General features: G+C 43.0%; 1 protein-coding gene across 1 annotated transcript in view; it reads left to right on the top strand.

Moving 5' to 3' along the window:
* Positions 1-23,445, top strand: part of ZFHX3 (zinc finger homeobox 3) — a 236,315-nt gene that overhangs the window by 201,294 nt on the left and 11,576 nt on the right. The window contains 3 exon segments of the mRNA XM_030297608.1: positions 10,683-10,816; positions 10,969-11,169; positions 22,740-22,842. Of these exon segments, the coding sequence (XP_030153468.1) occupies positions 10,683-10,816; positions 10,969-11,169; positions 22,740-22,842 (438 nt within the window).

The raw sequence follows: 23,445 nt of genomic DNA, 5'->3' as shown, positions 1-23,445 counted from the left end.
AGTTTATTTATTTTGAGAGAGAGAGCGTGCACGTGTGCACACTCACAAGTGGGGGATGGGGCAGAAGGAGAGAGAGAATCCCAAGCATGCTCTGCACTATCCGTGCAGAGCCCAATGTGGGGCACAAACTCAATGAACCACGTGGTCGTCACCTGAGCCAAAGTCAGACACTTAACCGACTGAACCACCCAGGTGCCCCTAGACTTTATTTTTTAAGAGCCATTCTAAGTTTACAGTAAAATTGAGAGCGAGGTACAGGGGTTTCCTATGTACTCTCTGCCCTCACATATGCATAGGTGCCCCCATATCAACATCACTCACTAGAATGGTACTTTTTCTTTTAAACCAGTGATAAATCATTAATATATCAAAAATCACCCACAGTCCATAGTTTATCTTAGGATTCACTCTTAGTGTTATACATTGTGTGGATATTGACATATGTCCATCACTGTATCACACAGAGTATATCCCCTGCCCTAACAGTCTTCTGTGTTCTGCCTCTTCTTCTCACCCCAGTGTAGCTAGCATTCATTCATTTCTCCAATCTCCGGCACTTAGCAAGTGCCTGATACTGTTTGAATGTTTCATTAACAATCGATTTGGTAAAATAGCATGATTACAAACACTTTCAAGTCCAAGCTATTCTGTTCTACTCTTTAGACGTCAAACCCATGGGTTAATAGGATCGTTGCTCCATGTTAATGTACAGGAAAGGCAAATTTAGGGTGTCCATGCTTCTTTAAAAACCAGGCTTCTCCCCTCATGCTATGGCCACACATGGAACCATATTATTTCCCGGAGATACTTCTAAAAACGAAACCATAGCAACAATGTTTGATCTCTTACTACGTGCTAGACTCTGTGGTGGGCTTTGTGTGCCTGATCTCTTGCCTCACAGAAACGCTGTGAGTAGACACTGTTATCCTACTGACAGATGAGGAAACCGAGAGCTCAGTGTAGTCAAGTAAAATGTTCGAGGTCACACAGCCAGGTTGTGGAACCAGGGTGTGTGTGGCCAGCACTGCAAATCACTGTGCTTTGTTTCCTACCAAGGGAAGCTGATGCTTTTGTAGAAAGGGAACTAGGTCTTAGGAAAACAGAAAGTGACATGTGGAAAACATGAATTCTTAAGGAGTCCCTAAACGTGCACTAGGACCACATCTTGACCCTTTTGCACAGATCATTTGTCCTAGCCCTTTGGAGCACTTTGAACAAACTGCACATGGGGACTCGGTACTGAGAGAAGCATTGACATAAATCCCCCTCTCTCTGTACTGTGCAGAATTACCAAAGGAGACATTTCAGTCTTCTTGGTACTTTAAACCCACAGGAGAAAGTAGAGAATCATTGCCATTTCGCAGCCTTACAGGCAGGGGCCTGAGTGATGTCTTTCTTCCCCAAGTACAGATTCTCACACTCTCATGCTGAACCTGGACTGGCAAAACAAAAAACAAAAACAAAAAAACCAATCCAACAAACAAAAATAAGAAACAAACAAACCCTGGACAGCTGGGCAGATCATGGGGGGAAGTTGACTTGAAAGGGTACTGAGAATTTCACTTCAGAGTTCTTGGTGTCTGTCACCATGCTGCATCTGGATTTTATGTGTTTATTTTCACAGGTTCACTTTCATTCTGAAAATGCATCAAGTATCTTAGGAAAATAGGTTTGGAATAGAGACAAAACTGGAAGAGTATTGTTATATTTCCAATCTTTGGGAGACTGTGCTGTGCTGGGGCTCAGAGACCCTAACTAACCTAATTAATGTTCAATTTGATGGGGACTGGATGAACTTCTGTTAATTAACTTTGGCCTGGTCTCTGAATGACACACATTGCCCCCTTGTTTTGACCTACATTTCACACCTCTGGACTATTTCCTCTTGTCAGTTCAAGGGTCTCTGAGGTCCTTCCCGTTCTGGTTTTCTCCAAATCCGTGGTCTTCATAGTCTTGTAATTAAGCCAGGGGGCAGAGTGACAGTGCAGCCCCTAGCTTCTCCTCCGACCATGGCCATTCATCCTCATGAGACACTGTGACCACAGCTGCCCATGGCGTCTCTGCACAGCTCAAGAGGCCGTGCCAGAAGAAGTCAGGATACTTTGGGCAGGTGGGGGGGGGGGGAACTCAAAAGAGGCCAGAAGCAGGCAGGCTGACTTATACCTTAAAGTGAGGAGTCAGGGCTTGGCCCTTTGGTCCCCAGCTCCTGGCACACAGGCTAGGCTCATGGTGGCAGCCCAGTGTCTAGAAATTATTAAATAAACTGACAGCAGATGTTGGTCTAAACGAGGCAGGGGCTGGTGGCTCTGTTTGGACTGGTGGTTCCTTCACAAACCTGATACAGAGGGAGCAAGGTATCTCAAAATCAAATTGTAGGATGGCCTTTTGGGAGCTCAACTCAGTACAGTTAAGCAGCCTTATGCATATTTCAACAAGGAATTAGTGGAACAGATTGATGCCTCTGATGTAGGGCTTAACACTATTTTCTCCCCAAAGATGCAGGGTGAGAACACTAGCCATCAGTCCACATGGCCCACCATCCCTCCCTGAGTCTGCTTACTGGGAAAGCAGAGACCCCACATGGTGTGGTCCTCCCTTCCCAGATGGCTGACGTGTACACACAGGGGCCAGGATGGATCTCTGCATCCTTGTCAGGGCTGAAGCAAAGGGAACCCTTGGCTGGTGTGGCCTGCAGGTGCCAAGACCCAGCACGCCAGCACTGAAGAGATGCTTCCTCCTCCTGCAAAGTGGAAAGACCCCATAGGTGTCTGCCCTCTTTTCCCAGAGGTTTTCCAAGACACATGGAAAGAACGAGACTGCCATATGCAAGGCGATCTGTCATTATTTTGGATTATACTACCAACAGAGGATGTGGAAGTTATTCCTTCTGAATTTCTGACTTTGAAAATGTGTCTACATTTGTTTTAGAGGGGGCATGTTCCCTGAGGGACATCCATATTTAATCTTTCACTTTTGGTCTGAGGAGGGAAACCTGTAGCTTTGAGATCAGGCCTGGTTTTCTTCCATGAGCACAGATGATGAGAGTGTATTGTTGGCAACAGTCATTTGGAAGTGGACTGGCAGATCCACCCACACCTGCCAGGCCCCTCGTTTAATTCTGGTCCCCATCAATTACAGAAAGCTTTGACTCTGATGGCAGTTCTCAAAGTATGGTCCATGGGCCATTAGCATCACTTAGCAACTCACTAGAAATGCACATTCTCTGAATCAGACGTATTTGAGGATGCGGGTGTGTGTGTGTGTGTGTGTGTGTGTGTGTAGCCTGCTCTCTCTGTTTTATCAAACCCTCCCAGGGACTTCTGACTCAGACTTGGGGCTGCAATCTTGTGACATGCATGAGGTTTCGAGAACTATGTCTTCTTTAACTGAATGGCAGGTCCTGAGCCCCTGCTGGGTGCGAGAGGTACTGAGCTTTCCTGAAAGGCAGAAGTGCCTAGAAGAGGAATAAGTCTTGAGTCTTGGCAGATATTATCCTGGATAGCAGGAATGGAAGTGGGACAGATCATGACCTGGGCCGAGGTCGAGTCAGGAGCTCAACCTACTGAGCCACCTAGGCACCCCTTTTCCTGCTTTTAATTTTTTTAAATGTTTATTTTTGAGAGAGAGAGAGAGAGAGAGAGAGAGAGAGAGAGAGAGAATGCGAGCGAGCAGGAGTGGGGGAGGGTCAAAGAGAGGGAGACACAGAATCTGAAGCAGGCTCCAGGCTCTGAGCTGGAGAGAAGCTTGGTCAGAGAAACAGAGTCACAATGAAAAGTGACTGAAGGCCTAGAAATCTTTCTCTGGACACAGGCTAAAAGTAACACGAGGGAAGGTGACACGTGACCTCTCTGGATTGTTCTTGCAACCTCCTGTGAATCTACAGTTATTTCCAAATAAAGAGCAAAATAATAATAATAACAACACCAAGAGCTTCTAGATTTCCAAAGTGCTGGCCTATCTAGTTCACATCCGACCTGGAAGAGAAAAATAATTAGCGGTTCCCAGAGTACAAATTACACCGATCTGTAGTATTACTCAAATTTTCCTTGAAGCCCTTTATAGAAACACAAAGACATGTCTTATACGTTGATGATACCTGTATGTCTTATTCTTCCCAACTAGGCGTATTCTTGTATTTCTTGAGTAGGTGGTTGTACTTCTCGAAAATGCTTTCTAGAGATGTACACAGGCAGCACAACTTGGAGTTACAGAGAATGAGACTGTGCTCTGAATTGAAGGTTCTTAACCCCACTGGGCCAGAGTTTGAGACTTGTCCCACACCTCGGGCAGGGAAAGGAGAGGAGCCCAGGTTTGCTGTAGCCAGCAGGGAGACCACCCCCTGGGTGTGGGTACCAGTGCATGCCTCTGCTTCCTCTTTGAAATCTTTAAGTGCTTGGTCGGCGGCAGAATGAGACCATGCATGTTTAAAGACCAAGTTGGCAGCAAAGCAAATCCTTTAGAGGAACTGCTGTTCTCTGTATTAGGGGAGGAAGGGAATTTAGCCAGATCTCTGGTCACTTATCAAGTACGGTAGTTCCATAGGAGATGCGAGTATGAAATCCTAGCCTGTCCTCTGGGGGAGGGAATTGCAGGGAAATGCCAAGAGTAGCTCCGCTTTCAGTGCCAGTGTAAAGATCACAGAGCCCAGAAGCACAGATTACCCTGTGAAAACATTGAATTTTTGTTGTCTAGAGGAAGTAGGAGGCTCATGAGAAGCTGAAGGAGAAGAGCTAAGGAAAGAGCACACTGTACCTTTCATTTCAGTGTAATTATGAGCTGAAATGACCATTTTCACATCTAGTGAGGCTTCTGAGTCTAGTGTGCTGGGGTAGTTATCCCAACTCAAACACTGATATGGAGTTGTGTGAATTTTTTTCCCCCTAGTCAATGGAGTTGGATAAAAGATTGCTGTAAATTTCTGGGGCAGGTGGTAAGCTGGTTTACGGAACGCAAGGCGATGAGAACCTCTGGCTTACGGAAAGTAGCATGAATTAATAATCATTTAATTGGCTCCTCCATTATGTTGCTGGTTTGGGAGATGGAAGTTTAGATGGAGGGGCTGTCACTGGCACTTTAGCTAAGAGTTTGACAGTTGAGACATGGAGGTGGCAGCTGCCTTTGGCCTCTCCACAAGGAGTGAATGTCCAGCAGCAGCCCAGGCCCTCAGTGGGCTCACCTTGGGGCCCCCATAAGGAGGAAGATAAGCACTTTGGGGTATACCATCTCTATTTGCCACCCCACCATGAAGGAGAGAAATGCAGAAGAAACTTCCCAGAAACACGAACAGCTCAGCGCATTCCTAGGATCTCCCCAAGGGAGGTCTTTGGCCAAAGGGAGGCTGGCCTGCAGCACAGAATATCCATCATGCCAATAGCCCGATTGGTGATGAGATGACTTCTGCTCATGAAATACAGAAACTACTTCTGAGTACTTTGGTTTTGGGGGAGGGCAAGTCCGTGTCTTGGCTGATGATTGGAGGAAGCAAAAACTTCATTTCCAGTTTTTCTTTAGGTTTCTTTTTCACGAGGCCACTTCATGCCTTACCTCTCTTCAGAGCTGTACAGACAACATCACCAGGTGTGAAATGGGGCATTTTGAGTCCACTGATGGTCTATGGTATTGCAAGTACATCTTTTAAATTTTCTGTGGCCAAAATTTCAGTGACTCAGGCTTTAATTTGTTAGTGAGGACTGGAATTGGAAGACTGGTTTTATAGGTAAAGTTATATAGGCTGTGTTTTCTACCATACTTGGCCATTCTATGAGCCTCCTAAGTTTATACTTTTCTAACCTCTATTTTAAAGTAAGTCACTTCCTATATGAAACTGCTTGGCTTGTTTTATTCTGTCTGCTTGGAACATAAAATCGCAAGCAAAACTTGCATGATTACAGGTTGGCACTCCTTTTCTCCCAACTTCCTCTAATTAGTATGACAAGAGGGGTGACTTTTTAAATAATTACTCTGAGAGTTTAAATGCTTCCCAAAGAAATATTTTAAAAGCAAAGGGTATCTGGAAGTTGATGTCTCCATGCATACGTTATTTTCCCCCTTAAGGAAAGCCCTTCCCCCCTTCCTTCCTTAAGGAAGCCATGTACTGACTACTGTGTTTCATTAGGAATGAAATTATTTTGCCTAAGAGAATAAAATAGAGAGTCATGAATCAGGTCTGCCTCTCTCGGTATTTATCTTTGTCATTTGTAGTGTCCAGCCCATCACAGTTTAAGGGGAAATGGTGGCTTCTGGCCCAGAAAGCCAACTTTGAAGTTTGTGTACTCCATAAGAAGGACATGCCAGTCCTTTCTGTCCCTTATCAAGCAAGTTGGGTAGCAAAGCTATAAACTCCTAACAAGCAAGTGCTTAAATCCCTTAGAAAGTTAGCCTGGCCAGGAATGCATGGCTCACATCCTATCAGGTTGTGGAAGGGTTTGACCCACCATTTCATTGTCACTATTCCATCTGCCTAGCTTTATATAGAGTATGTAATCTATAACGCGTGCATTCACATGGCTCCTCACCACATTTCTATCCCCTTCCAAGTGCCAGGAGCCCAGCATGTTACCCGTGAAAGATTCGTTGAGATTTAACACATATTTTTGTATGATAGAACTGCCAAAATGAGAAAATTGCTTTAACCAGCAAAGTAAAAAAATACCACCTGATGTTTTGCACAGTATGGATCCAAATATCAACTTTTTCACGGACAGTTGAATTTAAATGCTGAACTATTTAATTAGAATATTAAAAATAATATAACTTCCTGACAACCTTAGAAAATGGGAAAGTGGTCCATTTTATTCTAGTCTTCTTTCCTAGTACCTATTTTTTACATAGTTATATCATGATGTAATGCATATTTTATCTGATTTTTCTTCTGATTAACATTCTTGAGAACTTTTCCACATTGGTTCACAGCTATTATTTTTAATGTCTTCTGATAACCAGTAGAGTAGCTGTACCATTGTTTACTTGACCATGCCCTGTTGTAAGAGACTACATTGCTTCCAGTTCATTTTGTCATTATTGTAAAAACCGCTACAGGTAGTAACCCTTCAAGTTGTTTGGCTTTCTGTTGCCAGGATAAACCAAAGGTTCCAGGCACTGTTTAAATTAAAGCTTGTCTCTGAAGTGCGTGTATTTCCAATTAACTACTATGATGTCATAGTGGCCTTAAAGTGACCAGTAATTGATTTTTTAAATAATGTTTCCTAGACTCTCTCCTAGAATTTAAGTTAAAGTTTAGAAAAGTCTTCAAAAGCAGAAAACCACAATACTTTCTCTCTTGGTACAACCTCATTTACTTAGGCCTACAATGTATGCTAGTGACTGCTAAAATAGAAATTGATTTTAAGACTCTGGCCCTTTTGAAGTAGTTCAGCGAGAAGCAGCTTGAGAAATCTTCAGACTGTCTGTGGCCTGTAGTAAACCCTTATCCAGCCTGCTGATGGAGAACTTGTATAGCTGTTGGCACATCTACAGAAATTGTATAAAGACATGGGTGCCGTGTCTTGATAGGGATTGACATATTAATATTGAGGGTCAAGCTAGGAGGGAGCTGCTAGCCTAGTTAACCTAACTCTTAGGAGCAGTCCCATATCACCCAGGGAAACACAATGGGATTGTAACTGGGTGTTAATAGATTCTAAGAATGGCACAGCTTTATCTTTAGGAAGTGAGCTAGTGAGCTGCAGGTGGCTAATGTCTACTACTAGACAGATCTGATCTAATAAACATGCAGGCTGTCCAGGATAGAAGGAAGTTGAGCTCCAGAAGTTTTTACACCAGCAGGTGCAGCATTTTCATATTACAGCATGGCTGGTGTATTACTGGGGAGAAAGAGGTATGAGGGAAAGGGTGCCAATTTTATTTTTTAAAACACTTTATAAGGATTCCTTAGCTTGAGCTGACAAAGGAAGCTTTACAATTCCAGAGAAGTTAAGGAGTTTGAAAATTAAAAAAAAAAAAAAAAAGTAATAAAAGTTCCCCTCTCCATGCAGGGGGAAAGGATAGTGGCTTCTGAAACCAGAATGCTCACCTCTGCAACCTCGTCACAATTCATCATTCATTCAGCACTGAAAGAAGAGGGTGGGCTCTGGTCAGACAAGGAAGCTAATGCCACACTGGGCTACCCTATGTTTGCCCTTCAGCTCCCAGTGAGTGAGATGAGTTGGGTGGTCCCATCCTCGGTGGTCTCCTCCTTGGGGCTCATCCACCCACACGGCCTCACAACTGCACATTTGACCACCTTTCTAAAGGGTGTTAGTGGCAGACTGAGGGCATTTACAAGATGATGGCATGGTCTTATGAAAGAAAAATGTTGTTTCAGGTTGGGCAGACTAACAAAAAGACAGGGAGTGGGTGTTTGGAATGGAATCTGTATCTTGGTTTGCCTCTAATGGAAGGAGGAGCGGGTAGCAGCTCTTTCCTAACTATAAGTGCAGAGCCTAACTAATGCCTACAGGTCGGAGGTGGAAATAGGGAAGGGGTTGGGGAAGGGATGGCTGAACCAAATAAAGTAACACCTAATGCCTCCTCTCACCCCATCTGTAGAATGCTTTTGAACTGTTAATATATAGAGGATAATCAGTAAGCAAAAATGAAAAATGATGGAGAATGAGGAACCTTCTGGGAGTCAGGGGGCACTTAATTCCCTGACCCATTAGTTAAGGACTCCTGTTGTGGTAGTGTTCAGGCAGGGGCCCATCACACTGTGAGGTCGAAAACCTGCGACACAGGGTTCCTTTGAGGGGCCAGGGGATGGGAAGTGGGCCATGGGGGAACCGGTCTAGAATGTTACAGCACCTAGTTAATCGGCAGCCATTCCATCACATTAAATATCCAGCCATCATGTATTACCTTTCAAGTGAAAATGAATAACTCCCATTAAGAGCAAAATGGGTTTGAAGTCGATTCGAGACAGATTAAAGTACTGTTATGAATGTGTGTGTTGGGAGGAGGAGGGGTCTGTATATAAAATGCTTGTCCTTGTACTTTTTAAATAATAGATGCCCTACAAACTTATGCAGACCAGGTTACCAAGATACTGGGGTTTAAAGGTCACAAGATGTGCATTCTGGGAAGAGCATCAACTTCCTGGAATATTTCCTGCATTTAGCAATTCTTTCTTCAAAATTATTTGTGGCCTTATGATTTTAATGAATAAAATTGATTTTCTAAAATTGTTTATTAAAAAGCACATCTATAATGAGAGCATCTTGGTATCCACATCAGAACAAATTTCAAAGCTGAGCCTAAAGTAGAAACACAAGCTAGGTAACTAGACTGGGTGATACAGACAGCATTTGCACTTAAGAGTAAAAATTAGGCTTTCTAAACCAAGGACCACAATAGCAAGTCAAATTCTTTTTCTTTTTCTTTTTTTTTTTTTTTAAACATTTATTTATTTTTGAGACACAGAGAGACAGAGCATGAACGGGGGAGGGTCAGAGAGAGGGAGACACAGAATCCGAAACAGGCTCCAGGCTCCGAGCTGTCAGCACAGAGCCCGACGCGGGGCTCGAACTCACAGCCCTCACGGACCGCGAGATCATGACCTGAGCTGAAGTCGGCCGCTCAACCGACTGAGCCACCCAGGCGCCCCTCAAATTCTTTTTCAATGAGGGGAATGGGTATATATTTCTCCCGACCATTTTCAGGATTTTAAAAATCATTCGTAGCAAAATTCTGAAAAAGGAAGTTCTGTGTTCAGAAGTGAGAGAACCATCCTTAGATACTGACCAGGTTTTGGAATGACCACATCCACTCCTGGTGGGATTTGTGTTTACGCTGGAGAAGCACTGCTGATCCTTGTTAAACCTTTAACCCAGTGGTTTTCTCATCAAATTCTTCCAGATCCTTTTCTGTATTTCAGAGAACTCCTTCCACCCACATTTCTGTACCTACTGTTTGCTTCTTAAGTCTCATGTGACTCTCCTCATTAATGTTTTGGTTGTTTTTTTGGTGCAATGGGGCGTGGTTTGGGCAAGCAGAGAGGAGACTTTCCCTCTTACCACCTACTCAGAATAAACGCTTGTGTCTGGAGCATTGGCTAGATTGTATGTTGGATTCGTGCCCTACGTCTTTCACTCTTCAATTACTTTTTCCCCAAAAGCAGGTTGCTAAACTCAAACTTGATTTTTCCCCCCAAGTATTTATATGCGGATATCCATGTGAACCTTTCTCAGGTCACATGTGTCATGTCTCCTGTGATGTGCTGTGCTGTGATTCCAAGAGCTGGGAAAATAAAGTTGAGCTCACATAGTTGAGGACTTCTGTGAAAGCAGTGTGTGTCTGGGTACTCAGGTTGACTAGCCATTTGGTAAGACTCCCTACCCACTCTCAACCCGACTGCCCCCATAGGCCAGCAGATTGTGTCTTGATTGGGGGGAAGTCAGAATACACCGAATTTAGCTTAATCCAACTCAGAGCCTTTTAGTCCATATTTTTTTTTTTTTTTTCTCAGCATTCAGTTGTTAAAGTAGTGACAGAAATTCATGGGGGAAAAAGGAACACTTGCTTCTTTTCCAGTGTGCTTGATAAGTCAGTCCGGATGCTCATCCTACTTGAGTTTTGGTGTTTCAAGAAAATCCTGTGCTATAAATGAATGTTGATTTTCACCCAACACAAACCCTCTGGGAGCTGGCCTGGTCTGGCTGCTGTATCGCATCTTCTGCTTTTCCTTCCAGCATCGTCCAGCCAAGCAGAGAAGGAGCTGACAGATTCTCCCGCGACCTCCAAACGCATCTCCTTCACAGGTAGCTCAGAATCTCCTCTTTCTTCAAAGCGACCTAAAACAACAGAGGAGACCAAATCAGAGCAGGTGAGACGGGAAGGGGCTCTGCTGGTTGGGGGAGGGGGAGAGCATTCTAGACACCAGTGGGGAACACACTTTTGGGTGGGTGGGCTTGGGGCAGACACAGGCACTGGTGGGAACTGAAGATTCAGCCAGAGGGGTGGATGTATCCCCCACAGATGTACCAGTGTCCCTACTGCAAGTACAGCAATGCCGACGTCAACCGCCTCCGGGTGCACGCCATGACGCAGCACTCCGTGCAGCCCATGCTGCGTTGCCCCCTGTGCCAGGACATGCTCAACAACAAGATCCACCTCCAGCTGCACCTCACCCACCTCCACAGCGTGGCACCTGACTGCGTGGAGAAACTCATTATGACGGTAAGGCAGCCGGCAGCAAGACCTGTGGCTTCTCTTTCCTGAGGTCAAAGGTGACGCAGTAACATGGAGGAGATTCTGTTTTGTTGGGTGAGAAAGCCAGTGTAGAGTTGGAAATATCAAAAATGGCCCTAGACCTCTGTTCTTCTGTACTTGCCTTCGACTGGGTACGACCATGGTGTGACTGTAGCCCAAAGCATTGAATGTGTATGTGTTTCTCCACCTTCCCTTATTATCCTCCCTCCTGGTCTGATGCAGAGATTAGCTAACCACTTACATAAAGATATTGTTATTTAGACTCTGCAAACCTTCAATAAGTTGGTCATGTTCTAGGTTGCTGTTAGTCTCAATTCATCCTCACAACAGCCTTGTTTAAAAAATAAAGAGTTGGACATGTTCACATTAACAGCTGAGGAAACTGAGGCTCAGAGAGTTTAGCTGACTTGATGCCACTTGTAAGTGGTAGGGTTGAAATTTGAACCCACATTTTCCAGCTCTAGGGGTGTGACCCTGTAATGTGGGCACTTCTCAAGCCAATATCTGAATTCTCGGAGCAGGAGAATGGTCAGTGGGATGGCATGTGTTGACTCATGGACGAGGGCTTTGCATTTTCAACACGCTGTTGCTACATCTGCAGGTTTTAAAAGCATGGCTCTAAGTGGCTACTGTAGCTCGGCCCAAAAGGTTAGCATAAAGATTTAATTGTAATGTGAAAACTTTCCAAATTCCACAGGTGATACTAATATCCTGCTTTTCTATCTGTGATGGGGCTGCTGTGCAAGCCCATTCCTGATTACTAGAGGAAAAACTACCAAAGAGTAGTTTACCTCTAACTTATTTCAACAGTGGAGTAATAGGTTAATTTGATGGCCTTTTCATGTACAGATTCCCAGGGAGGTAGTCGGTTCAGAATTCCATGTTATAACGTGCAGGTTACAAACATATAACCTCTAGGCATTTCCTATTCCATTTGGTTATGCAAGATGAATGAATAATGTTCTAAGTGATGTTTAGTCGTGGGGAACATATAATTAATGCATCAAGAGAACTTTAGCAGCCAATAGGAAACTTGAAGGTGACCCAGCATAAGTTTCATCTCAGAGATCTTTCAAGTATAAATTCCCTTTCCGTGGGTGTTTTCAGATAGACTGGTGAACACTGTGTAAAGATTCTCTGAGTGGAGACCGTTTTTTTGGATGGGTAGGTTTCTGTGTTACAGGTATTGGCATTCTCACCAGCCTTGGAAATAACAAGGGGATTTTCTCAGGCCTCATCACACTTCCCACTGATGGCCTGGAACCATAAGAGCCTGAAGGAACAGAAAGTGATATGGGAAGCATTTTTAGTACTTAATGGCATCTTTCTTCTCCTCAGGTGATAATTTTTCCTATTTGATATAAGCCTGGTCTAGAAAATATGAGCCTATAATAATCTGTATGACTGGTTTACATTAAACAGTAGGTTTCCTTTATACATCCCTAGGGACTATAATATAAATTATATTTCAAATATACATTGTTTGTCATATTTTTATAACAGTGAAAGTGAGGTGCATTTCACATAAGTGAGTCTGGTGGTCATTATGAATCTTCTTCATTTACCAACGGAGTCTTCAAGGACAACATGTAACTACTGTGTTCCTGGGGTACCAATCCCTAAGATATTTCTGGATGTTACTCACTAACTAGCACCTTCTCAGCAGTGATTCTCGACCTTTTTAGAGACTCCAATAAAAGTGATTCTGTAGCCTTACTGGGTTATTCTATGCACAGTAAAGTTGGACAACCACTGTTAAGACCACCATTGAGTATTCTGCATATACAAAACTGTGTATACTGCCAGGGAGCATAAGAATACCTTAAAATTCATACATGGAACCAGGTTTATAAACCCTGTTCTAGAAGAATCCCTGACAACATAATTATATAGGAGAAGCATGATCCCTAAAAGGGTTGTACTTGGTACTTTGTACTGAAACCCCTGTGTACCTTATCTCCCTACAGCAGACAATGGAGATTTTTTTCTATAGAAATGTAGACTTTTTTTTAAGTTCTTTTTTTTAATTCCACTATAGTTAACATTGTTATATTAGTTTCAGGTGTACAGTATAGCAATTCAACAGTTCTATACGTTATTCAGTGCTCATCATGATAAATGTATTCTTAATTCCCTTCACCTATTTCCCCCATCCGCCCACCTCCCCTCTGGCAACCATCAGTTTGGTCTCTATAGTTAAGAGTCTTTTTCTTGGATTGCCTCCCTCCCTCCTTCCCTCCCCCCCTCCCCCTACACCTTTGTTTATCTGTTGTGTTTCTTAAATTCCACAGATGAGTGAAATCATGTGGTATTTCTTTCTCTGACTTATTTCGCTTAGCATTACACTTTCTAGACCCATCCATGTTGGTGCAAATGGCAACATTTCGTTTTTTTTTTTTTTTTTATATGGCTGAATACTCCATTGTGTATATATACCACATTTTCTTTATCCATTCATCAATCAATGGACACTTAGGCTGCTTCCATAGTCTGGCTATTGCAAATAATGCTGGAATAAACATAAGGATACTTATATCCTTTCCAATTAGTGTTTTTGTATTCTTTGGGTAAACACCCAGTAGTATGATTACTGGATCATAGGGTAATTCTATTTTTAACTTTTTGAGAAACCTCCATACTGTTTTCCACAGTGACGATACCAGTTTGCATTCCCACCAACAGTGCCTGAGTTTTCCTTTTTCTCCATGTCCTCGCCAACACTTGCTGTTCCTTGTGTTTTTGATTGTAGCCATTCTAGGAGGTGTGAGATGGTATCTCATTTTAGTTTTAATTTGCATTTCCCTGGCAATGAGTGGTGCTGAACATCTTTTCATGTGTCTGTTAGCCATCTGTATCTCTTTGGGAGAAGTGTTTGTTCATGTCTTCTGCCCATTTTTTATTTGGTTTATTTTGGGGGGGGGGGTTTAGGTTATATAAGTTCTGTACATATTTTGGATACTAACCCTTCATTGGATATATCATTTGCAAATATCTCCTCCCATTTAGTAGGCTGTCTTTTTAGTTTTGTTCCTTCACTGGAAGGAAGTGAAGCCTTTCATTTCGATGTAGTCCCAAGAGTTTATTTTGTCTTTTATTTCCCCTGCCTCGGGAGACATATCTAGAAAAATGCAGCTATAGCCAATGTTAGACAAATTACTGCCTGGGCTCTCTTAAATAATTTTTATGGTTTCAGTTCTCACATTTAGGTCTTTCATCCATTTTGGATTTAATGTTTGTATGGCGTAAGGAAGCGATCCATTTTCATTCTTTTGCATGTTGCTGCCCAGCTTTCCCATCATCATTTGTTGAAGAGACTGTCTTTTCCCATTATATATTCTTTTCTCCTTTGTCAAAGATTAATTGATCATATAACTGTGGGTTCATTTCTGGGTTTTCTATTCTGTTTCATTGAACTGTGTGTCTTTTTGTGCCAGTACCATACTGCTTTGATTACTACTGTTTTGCCGTATAACTTGAAGTATGGAATTGTGATATCTTCAGTTCTTTTTCAAGAATTGCTTTGGCAATTCAGGGTCTTTTGTGATTCCATACAAATTTTATGATTGTGAAAAATGTTGTTGGTATTTTGATAGGGATTGCATTAAATGTGTAGCTTACTTTGAGTAGTATAGACATTTTAACAATATTTGTTCTTCCAATCCATGAGCATGGAATGTCTTTCCATTTCTTGGTGTCGTCTTCAGTTTCTTTCATCAATGTTTTAAGTTTTCAGAGTACAGGACTTTTACCTTCTTGGTTAAGTATATTCCTAGGTACTTCATTATTTTTGGTGCAATTATAAATGGGATTGTTTTTACTAGAAATGTAGACATTTCTGAAAAGTGTGCAAATTGTGGGAAAGGTTCTGATTATAGGAAGTCACTTTGCTAGCAGCAAGAGAAAGTTCGTGGATTCAGAAACAAAGTTGAAAGTTATGAGAAATATAATCATATGAGGGTTTTACTCTTAAAGGTATATGTAAAGATGGTTTAATACCCTCTGTCTGCATTAGAAGATGGAGTTATTGCCTGGCTGTCAGTATTGAATTGGTTTTTCAAGCTCTGAGGATGGTTTGTATTGAGGTGATGAAGTATTTCCACTTTGATCCTTTAGTTCAGCAGGAAAAGATGAGCAATCAGGGTTAGAGGAGAATTGGTGGCTGTAGCTTAGGGGGAATCCATAATCCTGTTTGAGGACTGAAGTTTGCCCTCCTTAATCAAAACAGATACCACTGTGCTTCCTCTGAAAAGTTTGGTGTTAAAATGGAATTTGTAATTGTTTTATAACCAAGTGATTATAATAAGCCTGCGGTGACAATCATGTTCCTGGAGGGCATTTTACTGTAAATTTATTAAAAAATTGGCCATGGGAAGGCATTGGTTGGACTTTCTGACTGTATGTTTGCTTGTTCCTGGTCAACTGGAACAGGAAACTCTGAAAACAGCATGATGAGAAATGTCCCTCAAATCAGAGCTCCAGTTTAAAATTTTTTTTGATGTTTATTTTTGAGAGAGAGTGAGGGAGAGGCAGAGAGAGAGGGAGACACAGAATCTGAAACGGGCTCCAGGCTCTGAGCTGTCAGCACAGAGCCCGACGTGGGGCTCGAGCCCACACAGTGTGAGATTATGACCTGAGCCGAAGTCAGAAGCTTAACCAACTGAGCCACCCAGGTGCCCCAGAGTTCCAGTTTTCAAAAGCGTTATCATTAAGGAATGGCCAGTGTATAGTCATTCATCCTCCAAAAGGAGAAAGTTATGTCTGCTTTGTCCCCAAGTGACCAGGATGAATGGTGGTAAGAGGAGTGACTTTCCTTCCTTGTCAAATGGTTTGACTATTAGCTGCAGTTGGCTGTAGAATAGGAAAAGCTGGCAAAATCTACCACACAGACAATTCTTGATAGACGTTGGGTATGTCCCGGTTATCTAAAGCTATAAATTCGGATAAACATTTTCTGCTGTCTGGGTCCAAGGTCACAAGATTTGGCTTGAATTGGGTTTCAGTTCTTCTAAAAGTAAATTTCACCCTGATAAATGGAAATAGATTACTTTCTACACAATGTCTTTCCGTTCAGTTGTAAATGGAGAGTGTTTTGAGGAGGCTTCATTTAATAATACCTTATCAGACAGCTTTCAGGAACCTGCAGTGTCTAATATGTCTGTTGCTATGGTAACAGCTGCTTGCTTATGCTCTGCATCTCATATCTGTGTCTTCCATGGGCCCCCTTCTCCTTACCGATGAAGGGGCTTGAAAATATTCTCCACTGGGAACAATCGCAGCTCTGGTTCTCCACTATGGAAACTGCACCCGCAGCACTTCATTCTGCTTGGCCTATTGGAAACAGACCTCCAAAGAGTGTTTTTATACACGTCATATCAAAGAAGCAAATCTATAAAGCCTAAGGGTTTTGAGACAAGTGCCCCTCCAGACCTGACCGAGCAGGCTGCTACCAGTGTCAGCTCCACAGAACTCTCACCTATTTACAGAGAAGGTAGAGATTTCAAATTGGTGGAGGGGATGTAGGAGCTCCTGTTCTGTACCCTCCTTTTCCTACTCTTTTGGGGGAAGGAGGGTTGAGGCTGAGGGGGGACATGTTCCTGGCCCCTCCATAAGAATGGGAAAGACCACCTACTATGCATTTCAATACTCTTACGCCAATTGATCACTGTCCTTCTAAGTAACAGGACACACCACTGGGCTCCTGGAGCATTGATATGGGGAAATTGTTTTTGTTCCTTTGTCGCTTACCACAATATGACCTCATAGTGGAGATGGGGATAGGCTCCTGAGCAGCCCAGGAACTTCTTTTTCTCTAGCTCTTCATCTTATCTCCCTTTGGTAGTTCTTAGTTATCCAGTATTTTGTGTTTGTGCACAGGTTTCCCTTCTCTGCTCCTGGCCCTGCACCCCATTTTTCTCTCTCCTCCCTTCCTGCCTCCCCTGCCCTCTGCACCCCCCACTCAGGAGCAATAGTTTGTGTACTGTGACTTCTTTCAGTCATTGTCTGTCTCCCTGTGCATCTATGGGCCTCTGGGACAGTCTTGCTGTCTGCCCCCCCCTAACTGGGGCGGCGGGTGGCCACTAGCCCTGGGGCTTTTGCACCTGCTTGGGTACCAGCTCTCTCACTTTGTCTCTATCTCAGAGGAAGGTAATGAAAATAATCGGGCTTCATTAATTCCAAGCCCTGTGAGATGATAGCCATTTGGAGCCTGTTTGCCAATTAGATGGTCTAAATTAGAAGTGACCTTGGTATACTGCCACTGCTTGCCTCTCTGAGTCTAATGAAGCTTTTCTCTCCAATCCATTCTCCTTCTCAACTTTCTTTTCTGTCACCCTGTGTGTGTGTTAACTATTCCTGTGTTTCCTGTTCTTTTAGTCACCTTTTTATTTTTGTCTTTCTTATTCTTAGTTTTTAAACTCTGGTTAGGGCTATGTTATTTTCTGGCCCACATGAATGTGAACATGGCCCTACAGTTTTTCCTCACGAGTTTTAGGTTCACACACACACACACACACACACACACACACACAAAGATAGACAACCACATAGAAAACAATTTAGAAAGGAAACAAGAAAGAGAGAAAGCAGGCCCTCTAGCCTCTGTGGGCCAGTGCCCAGCCTGGCACATTTGGGAGGGAGTAAAGGAAAGGAGAACAATTCTGAAGCCCTGCTGCCAGGAGGTGCTCTGGATTGCTGGCTGCAGAAGTGCAGAGACCAGTGGACAGGCTCCCGTGGTGGCCGGTGCAGGAGCAGTGAGCAGCCTGAGTCCCACTGCAGCCTGCAGACATACCACTAGCTAGAATGCTGAGCTCCCGAAGCATCTGGGTTTGAACTTCAGTGTTAACAGAAGCAGTTCCTTACTTACAAGGATGCGGAGACTGGCCAGGTCTGCATCAGGAATGCCTGTGTCTGAGGCTTTCCCGCCTTCTGCTTTCTGAGGTGGTTCATTCTAATGATTTTTACTGAAAAGTGAAAGATTTGAGGGTTCCTTAGGAGTCTAGGTTTTGTCAAACGTATTTTTTCACTTGGAGTAGTGAACCTTTTAGAAAGATCCCCTACTTAGGTGAGCAATGGCAAGGGTGTAGGGATAGTATCTTTGCTTTCCAGCGTGTGGAACACGTTGGTTGTATCGGTCTAAGTCAGACAAGGTGGCCTTGAGTGGTAAATTTGCATGGATAGTCCCATGAGAACTTAGCATGGTATATACCCCTTGGCTGTTCAGGGTGCTTTATTTGGCCATTCCACATCCATGATCTGGAGAAAGCAGGAAGCGAGAGAGCTCCTTATAACTCTAGCTTCTTCTACCGAGAAACAATAAACACCAGTGGTCCCTCCCAAATGTCATAGTGGCAGCCAGACCCACATCCAACCCTCTGGGTTTTATAAGGAGTGTCCTTGGGGCTTTGAAAAGAATCAAGTCATAATCCGAAACAATGGTGAGCCAAACAGAAGTGGGAACTAGGTATTTATGAATCCATGTCACCTCTCCTGGTAGTTCAAGGACAGTTAACTTGAGTCCATGGATTTTTCTTTAGGGAGCCTGTGATTTCCTGAAATTATCTGTAGTAGTTTCTGTGTGAAAGTATGTTTTTAGGCATCTGCAGCCTTCCTCAGATTTTCTAAGGTTATGATCTCTGAAAGGTTATTTATTCTGGCTTGTGAGCTTCTTGGGCACAGGGACTTTGTCTCACCATATCTTAACAGGCGTGCAATACAGGGACCCTGTACGATATCTAGTGAATGATGGTCAAATGGATGGGTAAGCAGAGTCACTTGAGGCCCTTCTTTCTCAACAACTAAGTTGTTTTGAAATTGCTTAAGCCTGAAGACTTTCAGTGTCAGTGTGGAACTCTTTTATTTCTATTGTTGTTTATGAGAATTGCCTCAACTTCAAGATTTCTGGCATCAGAGCGGAACTCCATATTTCTCTTGTATATATGAGACCTATTTACTTAAGAAGATTTCACAGCCACTTTTCTGTCACTACCTCAGTTCCAAAGGTGATTTTTTCCTGCATTCCCATCAACTCTGAAGACTCTCAGGAACGTATGTGGTATCTAGAAGATTACCATGGAATTGCCTGTTGCATGGCCAAGGCCAGGCTAAAAGTATGTTAGCTAAGTTGACAGTAAATTATTTAAAAACACACACACACAAAATCTATCAGTGAAATACTATAACCTAAAAAAAAAAAGTCTGTTTTAATAGTCTCTGGTCCCCTGTATACATAGAGTATTTGGGACATAATTTAACATATTCAGTGTTGATGGATGTATAGATTATGAGAAAAATCAATCTACATGGATGGAATAGTGACATGGAGAAAGTATAGTTTTTTGTACCAATTGTGTTGTCATCTGGCCAAACCTGAAACTTTTCGTTTGGCTTTTGAATCTGGAGTAGAAGTAGGAAGAGGGAGATTGGAGGGAGGGAGGGAGGGAGGGAAGAAAGAGAGCATATGCATGCATGTGTTTTCTCTGCAGGGGAAGGTGGTGCCATCCTGTTATTTGAGGGTGTCTGAGGTTTGGGCACATCTGGGATGGTTCTGGTTATGCTGCAGTCAGATTGTGTCCTCTCACACACCTACATGCTCCAGTGCACCTAGCGAAAGGGAGGGTCTTCACAGAACAGTGCTCAGCACACCTGAGGGACTGCCTTTCCCAGTGACTTTCAGCTACCCATCAGAGGTGTGGCTAGGAGAGTCTGAACCTTCCACGCCACTTGGTAGTCATATAGGACCAGAAAACAAGGGGGTGAGGGGGATGCCAAGGGAGATGTCGAAGGAACTCTGCCTTTGGCCAACTCTCCTTTTCCTCAGTGAGCTGTTGGCAGGACTGTATTTGTGGCTCTTTACAAAAAAAGCATGCAGAGTTTGAGTGAGAAGCTCTGGAAAGTAGGAGGAGAGAGACAAGTGAACAAAGGCACAGAAACTTTAGTGTCTGAGGGCTGCCTTGGGGCCCTCCAGTAGCCTGTGCAGGAAGGAGGCTTCCATTCTCCATCTCTGTGTTGAGACATATGTGCAGATACACCCCACCAGACTTTCTAGATCCTCAGGATTCCCTTTAGGGAGATTCCTCTTTGCCTCCTGGGAATTTCTTGCCCATCAAAATTTTATATACCAAATCTTTTTTCCCCCCAGAGAATTTGAGGACACTACAGATGAGAAGATGCAGGTAGATAAAAGTAATTACTTAAACACATATGGGGCAAGACTTACAGGTTTGGAGGCCCAGATTAAGATGCAGAGGAGCATGTGAGGTTGATGATTATATTTCGGGAAGAGTTAATTGATGGAAGGTGAAGGCAGACAAAGAACCTCTGCTTACTGCCTTCTTGAATCCCAATCAGGAATTATGATTAAAGTCGCGGCGAGACAACAGAGGGCTGATGAATTGGTGTCTTTTTTTTTTCTTTTTTGCCGTCATTCACACTTGATTGACTTCAACCTTTCAAGTGCAAAAGTCTCTCTTTTCCATTATTATTCATAGCCATCTGAGTTTTTCTAATTAAAGTGTATGAAAACAATTACTGATCCGTCGTACTGAGTCTGTTAGAGGGGATGTCTGCCTTACTGTAATGCGTATAAAAAGCCCACAGTTTTCTATAATGATGTGCAGCTGAGGTGTTAGATAATTTTATTCTTTTTTACTCTGTAGGGCTTTTTTTTTTTTATTTCTCATGATTCATTTTTCATAATTCCTAAAGATCCCTGGAAAGGACTGATCCTGCAGCTACAACCGAGAAAGGAGGTGGGGGGGAGTCTTTTTTCCTTTCCCTTTCTCCCCCTCTTGCCCCCAACCTCGTGCTCCCCCTTGGCTGAAGACTATAAATTAATCGGTGACCTTTCACTTCTTGGATTCCCGCTGGACTCCCCAACCACACTGGTCAGAAATGCTTTCTATTAAAAAGAAAATAGATGGAATGAGTTTGGCAATCTCTGCTCCATTCCTAACGATTCATCAACAGCTAGCCTTAACCAGCTGCCGACGAGCTTTGTGTGAGGGTGCAGATGTCTGGGAGCAGGAATTCTGTCACGCACATTCACCTGCCTTGCACCTGCTCTTCATAAACGTGAGCTTTCTCAGAACCCTTCTCCGTAGCGCCTGTTGCTTAATTTCTGCACCTTATCAGCATCTGAACTGCTGAAATTATTCTAATACCCTGAAAGGTATTGAGGTGTTCCCTTTTTGGTGTTTATGGGGACCGTTGTGTGGGTTTCCCTTAGGACTGGAGCCTGTCACGATGTTTCTAGGGAACATGTCAGCAGCTATTTTGAGCAAGGCCAGGATCTTTAAACCGTTAAAAAATTAATAATTTATTTAAAATATTTAATTTTGAACAGTAATATAGGTGTTCTAGTCTTTGCAACAGCAAGTAAAGATCCTGAGATACCTGTGTTTCATGGGAAGATAACTCCTTCAGGTAGGGCTGGACGCCATGTAGAAAGGCTAGGGGTGTGACTCCAGTTTCTGTTCAGCTCATTTCTTAGGCTGTCATCAAACAGGAGATAATTTCTAATTCATGTAGCAATATCTTCGCCTACTACCTTTCCACCCTGTAGCAGGCAAAGGGATATTCTGTTTAAATCAAGAATGTTTTATCCTTACGTTGGATTTGAGGGCTGCTTATCACATTAATGTCGGGTAAATGATAACTTATGTAGACAGACTTCCAGCCAGATGGCAGAGAAGCCTAGAGAAGTGTCTGAGGATCTGATCTAAAATTACAGCTCTTTTGATCCAGGCTGATTCTGCAATTGCTATATTAGTAAACAATAGCCACGGTCAAGGTGGTGCTGCCCTGGTATAGAATGCTGTGCAAGGCACCCTGTGTGGCTGGGACACTGGCCAGAGCTTACCAATGATTCTGAGTACCTCAAGCAAAGACTCCAAAGGAAATCCTGGCTGAAGTGAGTCATAAGAAATGCTCGTTTGCACTTGATCTAGCTTCTAAAGGGTTACAAAATGTTGTTTCCTGGAGGATCTGCCAATGTGTCTGCGTGTCCTTAGCCTTCTCTTTGTTCTGTTCTCTTCTTCTTACCCTTTCCTTCGCTCTCATTCCCCTCCTCTTCTTGCCTGAATACATTTTGAAAACAGTACTACAATGCTCCCTGCTTCAAGATTACAGTGTACTTTACTAGGTATGATTTAATTAGGGCCCTTATTATGTTTTCAGCAGCTTAAGGTGGGCCTTTCAACTTATCTACCTAATTGGTTGCACAAGAAGTTTCACAGCCCATGACAAAACATTGTCAGTGATCAAAGTCAAAATTCTGCATAAAGGAAAAATATTAATAATAAGATTATTCTTCAAGTGTGCACTGCTAATTATGTCCAGAATGTAACCGTAGAAACACTTTTGACTGATGTGAGCTTTGTCTAATAAACATGAATCTTCAGTGAGCTATGAAAAGTGACACTTCCAGCTTTACACTGGTGAAGGCTAATTTTGCTTATTAAATAATTTTTACACATTTCCCTGTTTTGTGTCTCTTTCCTCTCCATTTGACTCTCCTCATTTCTCTGCCTCTTATTTCTCAGGTGACCACCCCTGAGATGGTGATGCCCAGCAGCATGTTCCTCCCAGCAGCTGTTCCAGATCGAGACGGGAACTCCAATCTGGAGGAGGCAGGAAAGCAGCCTGGTTAGTGTCATTTTTAACCCCTAGAAATGCAAAGAAAATGACATATTGGGTCAAAATTTTCACTGAGCAAGAGTGCCAAGAATCCTTTACAATACTCCTAAGGTTAATGTAATTGATCAAGAGATGAGGGGCACTTATACTCTGACTCCTGGCATGTATTTGTACACTGTTCAAATTGTTTAAAGTGAGAGAAAATCGGGTGAGAACCAGTGGGATTTTGGTGGACACATGTCCCCTTAGACCATACATTGAGAAAGTAAACAACCAGAGACTCAGTCAATAGACCCATGCATGACTCGCCATTCTAAGCCATTCAGCATTTGTTCTCTGAGGACTTAATTATTAGGGAGTTTTGGCCCCTGTGAGTGATTTTGGGGCACTCGATTTGTTGTCTGTTGAGGAGCTTCCTTTGCACGAAGTTCTTTGAGTCTTCTGGGATTGCTTTAGGACCCAGTGTAGAGGTGCATTTGGAAAGAACGTTTTTTTAGACATGGATGTTGGTGCCCATGGTGGTTCCAAGCTAGATGGATCATTAGACCTCCATTTATGAGGCTCTCCTACATCTTTCACCTCTTGTCAGCACCTAAGATTTAAGTTGGGAAG

This window comes from Lynx canadensis, chromosome E2 (assembly GCF_007474595.2).
Source record: "Lynx canadensis isolate LIC74 chromosome E2, mLynCan4.pri.v2, whole genome shotgun sequence".
Classification (NCBI taxonomy): domain Eukaryota; kingdom Metazoa; phylum Chordata; class Mammalia; order Carnivora; family Felidae; genus Lynx; species Lynx canadensis.
Note: the sequence above shows the minus strand (reverse complement) of the source record. Positions and strands in the feature narration are given on the sequence as shown.